At 42.9% G+C, this 9,233-nt stretch overlaps 1 protein-coding gene across 1 annotated transcript; it reads right to left on the bottom strand.

Moving 5' to 3' along the window:
* Positions 1-291: 291 nt before the first annotated feature.
* Positions 292-6,190, bottom strand: LOC139420686 (complement component 1, q subcomponent-like 3a). Its single transcript, XM_071170909.1, has 2 exons — positions 5,389-6,190; positions 292-2,437 (listed from the first exon to the last, which is right to left on the bottom strand). Exons 1-2 carry the CDS (start codon positions 5,974-5,976, stop codon positions 2,258-2,260), a joined length of 768 nt encoding a protein of 255 aa, XP_071027010.1. The 5' UTR covers positions 5,977-6,190; the 3' UTR covers positions 292-2,257.
* Positions 6,191-9,233: the final 3,043 nt, after the last annotated feature.

The raw sequence follows: 9,233 nt of genomic DNA, 5'->3' as shown, positions 1-9,233 counted from the left end.
TTGCACAATTACTGTGCAGGAATTACATGTGAAGATGCCTTTACTTAAAATGGACTGAACACTTCAGTGACTTGACTCTCCTGTGTAACCGACCACCCTTCACAGACAGAAAGTTTGGTGAGTTGAAACATTGACATTCTATCTGATTAAAGTTTGAGGACACTCCTTTATCCCCTCCAACCAACCCAGTGAGGACTGAGCACCCATCCAGACAGTTTTTTTAATGGTTGTATCTTAATACCTATTACTAAATCAGAAAAATAAATAACGACAGGAATCTGATAATCTGATTCGATTTGTCCATTTAATGGCAACATGATTTGAGTAAACAGTACACAGGTGAAGTGTGTCCAGGGAATACAATAGAAGAACGTGTCCTGATCTAATAGCCTCGGTCTGAAATGGCACCCTATTCTCTATATAGTGCACTACTTTTGACAAGGACCCATAGGGTTCGGATCAAAAGCTGTGCACTATATAGGGAATAGTGTGCCATCTCAGACGCAGACATAGTCACACACATATCAGTAAGTATAGGACTGGTACTGCATGTCCCATTAAGTTAGACTATGGTTCTAATACGAAGCGGTAGGTTATCCAACCCGTGCTCTTTCTTTCAACAGTTTTGTACATTTATAGGGGCGAAAAATAAGAACAATTTCATAATCACTACAATATTTACACAGTAATTCAGTGGTGCTATCCACATTCTTGTTAAACTTTCTTTAGGATACATACATATACATTTACATAGTAGCCAAACTCGTAGTTCTGCATAGTGCTTTCCTCCAGTAGCATTCCAATACTGTAACTTCACACTGTTGTGCTGAACTAATGGGGCTAAGCATTGTTTCACGTCAGGTAGCGCCACTCCCACACAGCACTCGATGATTCATCTAGTGTAAAACAAGGTGGTTCTAAGTGGACCTAACCACTAAACAGTCTAGGTTTGACCTTCAGAAAAAGTATACATACTGTACACTTAGAAAAAAGGGTTCCAAAAGGGTTTGTCAGCTGTCCCCGTAGGAGAACCCTTTTGGTTCCAACTAGAACCATTTGTAGTTCCCAACTAGAACCCGTTCTACATGGAACCCAAAAGGGTTCTACCTTGAACCAAAAAGGGTTCTTCAAAGGGTTCTCCTATTGGGACAGTCAAATAACTCTTTTAGGATCTAGATAGCACCTTTTTTTCTAAAAATGTATAGAAACCATGTGTACCTTTTGTAAACAAAAAGGCTGTGTCTGCTATAACCATAAGAAAGCAGCTCTGCCATAAAGGAACTATCCCTTTAAATATGATGTTGAAGGTATTTTTTTATAAGGCCTTAAAGTCTACTTAATTAATAAGGGAAAGGAATGACTATTTATAGAGCTAGTAGAGACTTCACCATATACACAGTCCATTCCCAACCATGAACTGAAACCAGATTTAAGATGATGTCATCGTCCCCCCCTCTCCCTACAACAACACAACCAACCTTTCTCCAACATGTAAGCATCCGAGTTGCTTGGCAACCCTCAGAAAGTATTGTATTGCCTTCGGTTTTAACACGTCACGCACAGCAAGGACAATTATGGTTTGTTTATGTGGGTTATTGCAAACAATCATCTGGTTCTGTGTTCATAAAAATTCTCGTCATCACACGATTAGGCTTTGTTTATATAGCTACACAAACAAAGATGTACACTAGTTTACTGCTTTGGTGGTAGAATAATGAAGGCTAGCACTTCTGTTTGACTTACAATTTATGTTTTGACATTTTCCTTCCGTAACTCTTCTTCTTCAATTCTTCTTTCATTTTCTTTACACACAGGCAGTTCCCTCAGGCAGCTTTGGATCCAGTAGCAGGATTGGATAAAACTCAATTACTCTGTCGTTGTGAAACACCCACCCTCTACAGCCTTCCATCCAATCGGGGGGGGGGGGGGGGGGGGGGGTTATGGGATGGGCTATTATTAGATGACTGAGGGTTGAAAGTTGAGGCTAGATCATATAGATGGAGAGGGTGCTCTGTAAGTAGGTGAATGAGGGTTGAGGTTGTAGGGAGGAATGAGAGTTGAGGCTAGGTCCTATAGCCTCAACTCTCAAATATAGTATTAGTCACTATGGTAACTTTAGTAACTAGGGCCTATAGTTACTATAGTTACTATAGGACAGATCATGGAGAGGGTGTTCCGTATGACTGAGAGGTGAGGCTGTCGGTTGACTGAGAGGTGAGGCTGTAGGTTGACTGAGGTTTGAGGCTAGGTCTGTTAGCTAATCTGCGTAGATGATGAATCCAGAGAAGGTGCTGTACTTGTTGTTGTTGCCCCCGTGGGCCTTGCCCCCGTCCAGTTTGATGTAGACCTCGTCTCCAGGCTCCAGATGCAGCACGGCACTGTTACTGGCATAATCATAGTTCTGGTCAGCGTCCTGGGCTATGGCACTGGCTCGAACCTAGAGGGTTGGAGACATGTTTACATAGTTAGTTCATGTATATAATTAGTTAACACTGGCTCCAACCCACAAGGGAATGGAGTAATGGGTACAGTTAGCACTGTCTTGAACCTAGAGGGGAATGTATGGAGACACAGTTTGTTATCATGAACACATGGCATTGGCTCAAACCTACAAGGTAATGGAGACAGGTGTATATAGTTAACTGCCATCAACTCACTGTGGCACTGGCTCAAGCCTAGAGGAGAATAGCCATGTTGATATACAATATGCCTTTCTTAATTTCCCTTGAGTGGATAATTAAAGTCGTATTGAATGGAATCAGCACCTTAGCCTAAGGTTTCTCATTGGAGTCCCATAACAGGTTCTCCACCCCGAAGGTTGCCAGACTAGCAATGTTTCAGTTATCAGTTAACTTCAAATATTGTGTGGGATTACCACTAACAAGTTTGCTTACATTTTTTACAAGAACATTATCTTTAGTTTCATAAATGTTTAATGCAAATGATATTAAAGATTCCTTTTATGTCAGTATGCAACTTAATTGAATTGCCTTCTGGGGAGTTTTTATACAACATGTGTACATAATCTAATGTTTATGACTCCAAATTGCAGTACTGTAGTGGACTGCTCACTCTTCTAAAAACAACATATTAGAGTCATAGGGTAGGCCTTGGTCTTGCTTCCGATGTAGATTATAAAGAAGAGACGATCACTGTTCCAGCCCCATGGACAGCTCCAATACACAATAGGCCTACCCGGACACCAGAGGCTTGTCAGGAAGATTTCAAAATCAGGAAGAGCCTTGAATTCTGCATTCGGACCCTAAGTACCCAGACTACCTAACTACCCAGGCTCGAGTGTCAGGAAGAGCCTTTAATTCTGCATTCTGACCCTAACTATTGCTAAAACAACTATTTGAGCGAGATAACAAAATACCACAATGAATTAAAACCACCAATAAAAATGTTATATCAATATCACATAGAGAAAGGGGATGGTAGACTTCCATATGAAGGATTGGCCTAAGCCCAATTAGGCTACACCTATCCAGACCTGTCATCAACCAGAAATTGTTTAACAATAATCGCCCTAATTAGCCTAATCATCAGTCTTCATTGATTGATGAACATGAATATCATTACGATCTAGAAAGTGAAACATAGCAGGGAATTGTGGGCTGTTGTTTATTCAAATGAGTCTCCTCAGACACCTTCTGTAAGGTGTAACATGAGACTGTAAATTAGGGAATTTGCTATAAATCCACTGTTTGCATAACACTATTTTGATGTTCTGTGTGTGGAGATTCAAATGGGGAACAACCTTTAAATGCCACTAAAGGCATGCACAGCAAGCCCTGTTAATTCACTATAATAAAATGATGAATAGCATCTGAATTATTTAAGACGACTTTATTTTAAAATCATACTGTAAACGCTCGTGCCTAAAGGCATATTTTAGTGTAATCCAAATTATTTTAATTATCTGAGTGAGTGAATAAATAAAGAATTTATTTTATTATTTGTAATTGTTTATTTCTGCTTTAGCTCACGCTTGACCTCTACTAGTCCTCAGCTCAGCATGCTGTTTTCAAACACTGGATGTGACAATAAAAACAAAACACAGAGCCTCTTGGCAGAGTCTTAGTTTTTTGTATTTTTTCTTTTTTTTTACACACCAAAAGTACAGTTTTTGCTTCAGATGAACCTGTCTGTCTGTGCTGTGAACTGATTGGCCCGTACTGTAGCTGTGTTGTGCAGAATGAGCTCCGGGCTTCAGCCTAAGTGGCTGCCTGGTCGCCCGGTACACCGAGCGCAGTAGCCGTTGACAGGGAGATGCGCATGGCGAAGCGGGCTCTGTGAGTCGAGGAGACTCACAGTGGCTTGGTGACACGGGATGTCCCGAGGGAATAGGGATTAGATGTGCTCTCTGACAGCAGCTAGTATTATGAGCAGATTCTGTAAATTCTGATCGTTGAAGAACTGTTGAAAAAGGAGATAAAATAGGATTTGTAGCCATATACAGTGTGAGTAACAATATATTGCTAAATCTACATATTCTAATTATATTATGATTAAGGATTTTATTATAATAATAACAATAACAATTATGCTTTTTGTAAAAAAAATAAAAAATATGATAGGCCTATTTTTTATTTTTTTACTTGTAATGGAAATAATAAAAAAATTGTTAGGATGATCTTCTATCAGATTTAGCATAATGTAATCAAGTCAAAACGTCAGGAAAAAATACATTTTATTATTTGGCCTTTAAAAAAAACTTTTCGAATTGGTGTGAAAAGTAAAATATAGATTTGTTTCGTTTCGTTAAACTCAATCATTCAGTCTTAGGAAAAAATGGAATGTCAAACCAATGTCAACTCATTAACCCAATTAGTGTTGAAAATGTATTATGATAACAATGGACAATCTTTGCCTCGGGTCCATTGTCCTAATAGCGCTGTCCCGCTATTTTTTTTCCGTTTGCATCAATTACACCCAACACCCGGCATCTTCAATCAAGCATCCACACGCCTCCTGTCAGCGCGCACACGGGCATGACTGAGGAAGTTCAACGCAATGTTTGAGTGGGTAAAAGTGTCACTTTCGTTTTATTGTCGCCTGGCTTTAGCCAAAAGGCTACTATATATGCTGGAGTGATTATTTAAATAGAAACATTCATACATGCGTAAAACTGACTTCAGCTACACTCATGAAATAAGCTAATAGCATTATATTTATCATGTTGAGCATTGTCTGTTTTAATGGTTTATGCATTTGGTCACTTTTCGGTTCCTACTTATTTTCCCATGAAACAAAAAAGAGATCATTCGAACGCCAGTTCAGTGACAAGTGACAAAGGTTGAAACATTATATTTGCCAAAAAACACACAAAGGCTACAACAATATGTGCCTCAGTGTGTGCGTAATTCTTTGTGCACCGGTCCATACCTGATTGTTTTTGCAGAGATCTGCCCACATGCTGGTTCCGTCCCCTCCCCGCATCAGGACGTGATAAGTGAAGAAGTATATCCCAGGTATGGAGCAGGTAAACTTCCCGGTTGTGGGGTCGTAATGGTTCCCCAGATTAGTGACCACGTCGTCGAATTTCAGCACCTCGTAGCCCTCGTGCTGTTTTTTAAGGCCTGCGTAAAACGCGATTTTGGGAACGGTGCTGTACGTAGCCGCGCTGATAGCCCCCGCCGCGGCATTGGGTCCCGGTGGCCCCGGTAGTCCAGGCCGTCCCGGTTCCCCCTTCTCCCCGGGTGGCCCCATCGGACCGGGCGGGCCCTGATCACCTGGGATGCCTCTGGGTCCAGCCTTCCCCGGGCGGCCCGGTTCCCCTTTCGGACCTGTTATAAAAGTTGGTAAAGACTGCATGAGGCTGTTGTCCGCTCGCACCGTGTCTGCCGTAGCGGTCGGTGACTTGGTTCCATATGGATCACATACCATCCTGCAGGTTCCCAGCATCTCATAGTGCGCTGAAGTTCCAGCGGAGTTAACCAGAACTGGGATCAGAATCACCAGCACTAACACCATGACGACTCCAAGCACTCCAGCCGCTATTAGCCGCTTCCTGCCGACCAGTCTCGTCAGCGCAGGGCGATCCTCTTGTCTGCTTTTGGGTGAAATCTTGGTGGTTGATGAGGTACGCTTTTAAAAAGAAAAAAATATACAGCCAATATTGGTTTGTTGGTAAGTTAATGGTAATTAACTTTTTTTTGGGCCAAGCCCCCTGCGCGTCTGTTTTTTTTTCTTCTTTCCGCTCTTTACTTTTTGTGCTGATGTTTGCTTATCTAAGTCTCACCGAATCGGAAAGTTCAGCCCTTTTCCTGGCTGCTCGCGCTTTAAGTCGTCAGTGGTTAAAAAAACACTGTCTTCAGCATCTGTGAGGTGGCGGCTGTACTTTAAAGCCCTGCTGTAAGCAGCCACGTGTGGACGCGAGGCACACAAAAAACACTTCGGTGGGAGAACGCACTCCTTCTTCTCCTTTATTCTCCAACGATCCACAGCTTACATCCAAAGCCAACTGGTCTAAAAGTCTACCACTGTGTACACAGTCCAGAGTTTGTTAAAGAATAGCAGCATATCAGGTGTAAGCACGACTCTATAAACCGCTGGTAATGTCATTAAGCCCTGTGTGGAGAGCGGAGTGCCTCTGATCAGAGCGCGTAGCTTACAGAGTTGTATGCGCAGTACTCTGCACTGCACAGAGAGAGAAGAAAAAACAGAGAGGGAGGGCAAGATAGTGCACCGTCTTATAAAAGATGGAGATATAGTGCAGAGTAACACCACCCATTCCGTTATCTTGATATCTCGCTCGGTCCAAAACTCAGACTTGGCATCACTAGGAGGAGAGGCTTGGAGGGATGCAATCAGGCCTTGGACAAAGATGGCATTAAATCACTGCTATAGAGGATATAAATGTTTCAAGCTTAGACACATTGGATTATTTTACTTTAGCGTTTACTCAGGGCTATGTGGCAACATCTCTATGTGTTTCTTTAGACTACAATCAATACAGCACTTATGATGTACATGTAAACATGATTAATACATGGTTATATTCCTGTAACTCAAACTAGGACATCAGGAGCCACGAGGAGGCAATCGCTGGTCGCGGACTCTTATGTCCTTTAAATCAAACCATGGTTCCGGGTTATTATACCGCCCCAAAAAAATCCAATATTATTGAGACCACTTAGTTGATACATTAAACAAGTCCCTGACAAGGAGCTTCGAAGGTAACAGGGCAATCATTATAATGACACTTCTGTCAATATCATAACAGCAGAAGATAAATTATAGCACATTGCTGTGGTAAGCACAAACTATATCCTAATGTAGCTTATTGCTGCTTGGCCCTGGTATCCAAGGTAAATATGAGGTACACATTTGAACAGTTTAGGTGATATTCTTTACGCTCCTTTCACACGTTCAACAGGTTGTTACCACAAACACGATTGCTGTGTTGCACTTGGATGTGCGCAAAGCCCTGCACACTGCGCACTCTTCTGTGTGCAGACGGCAGGTCATAAGGATAACGATTTGCTAGATGCACAAAAGCAGCACGTCCTGTCTGAAGAGCTTTGACAACGCTGGGACCAAAAGGTGGCTGTGACAATATTTCACTGTTTAAGGCCACCCAAGACCGATTTTGCGCACGCACACACACGTTCTCTGGTACTCATATTCTATAGATTGGCATGGTCTGGGTGGCATAGGTGCCTGTAGGCACCAAATCGGCCATATGCCATCCACGACTCTTCACCCATTAAGGTGGCATAGAGCAGGTTCCCTAGCCAATCAGGTCTACCCTAACACACACTGGACCCTATAAATCACCTAGTGAAAATCAATGGCCTTGGTTAGCTGGGGACCTATTGTGTCCTTGAGGCCGTGAGATGAATTGAGAAGAAGGAACGAAGGAATAACATCTGTTTAAAGAAAGGAGTAGCAGAAAGGAAATAAAAACTAGCTTAAAAAACAAAACGTTGAGGTAATGACTTTTACCAAAATCAAAGAGGGGTCCAGAATCAAATCTATTCCAATGCAGCATTGTGAAGTTTTAACTTAAAACAACAATAGTTGGAAAAGGTCATAGATTCATTGTTGTCGTTGACTGATCCACCGTTCGCATAATGATGCATTTCCCTTGACGAGCTCCATTTCTCAGGCCAGTCCTCCCATTCTAATGGGGGCTGACAACACAATTGAACCGCTGTAGAGAATGGGTCAGGTTGCCATTATTCTAGATCCACAAATAGATGGATTGGTTCTAAACTCTCAGACAGTAATGAATTGCCAATACCTTTTGCAAAGTTTAAAAACCACACCCTGTTTTGGACTTGTAATTGTTCAGATTATTTGAGGGATCCGATTAAACCCTCTGGCCAGACTGAAGGAGTAGGAGGAAGGAAGAGCATAACAACCAGAAAGTATTGTATAGTGAAGAGAAGGATGGAGGAGGAAGAGCATAGAGGGCAGAGGGCATTGTCGTATGTTGGAAAGCGGGACGAATCCATCTGCACTGTTGGTTGAGGGACAAGCGTCATGTAGAAGTGATGCCACCAGTTAGAAGACAATGGGGCAGAGAGAGAAGATTGGAGAGGGAGACAGGCTGTGGATGAACACAGGGGACAGCGTGATGAGATGTTTGGATAAGGAGAAGAGGATGATTTACTGGTGTTAATGAGGAACGGAGAGAAGGTAGCGTAGAAAGTGTTTGGAGACAGGTATGAGAGACATCGAGAGTAGCACTGAGGAGGAATGGGTAAGGGGTATGCTGGCACAATGGGGCGAGGTGAGTGGTGTGTGTGTGTGTGTGTGTGTGAGAGCAGAGGGGGTGTGTGGATGCGTGTCAGGTCTCCAGCTCCATCTTCTGAGTTGTTGCGTCGGCTCTAAGAGATGGACAGATGTGCCCGCTGTGCTTGTGAGCGTGGTGTGTGAACGAGCAGGACAGGCAGCCCCACGGCGGCCAACTGACACACACGCCCATCCACACCCGCACGCACACACACACACCATCCTAAGAGTCATCAGCTGGTTACCAGGAGACACCGCTGAAAGGTCAGTTCTAAGGAGATCTCATCGCCTCCCTCCACCCGCCGTCATGACAACAGGGGAGGTGTGTGTGTGTGTGTATAGGACAGGTGTGTGAGGCGTGACATGGTCGTCTTAGGGTGTGTGATCTCCATGACTGACTTGCTGCGTGTCCACAAGTTCAGTGTTTAACTCTCCTAGAAACCACACCCATCGGGGTTATCAAAGTTATACAGCAGATTTGGACCAAAATC

Source organism: Oncorhynchus clarkii, chromosome 11, assembly GCF_045791955.1.
Source record: "Oncorhynchus clarkii lewisi isolate Uvic-CL-2024 chromosome 11, UVic_Ocla_1.0, whole genome shotgun sequence".
Classification (NCBI taxonomy): domain Eukaryota; kingdom Metazoa; phylum Chordata; class Actinopteri; order Salmoniformes; family Salmonidae; genus Oncorhynchus; species Oncorhynchus clarkii.
Note: the sequence above shows the minus strand (reverse complement) of the source record. Positions and strands in the feature narration are given on the sequence as shown.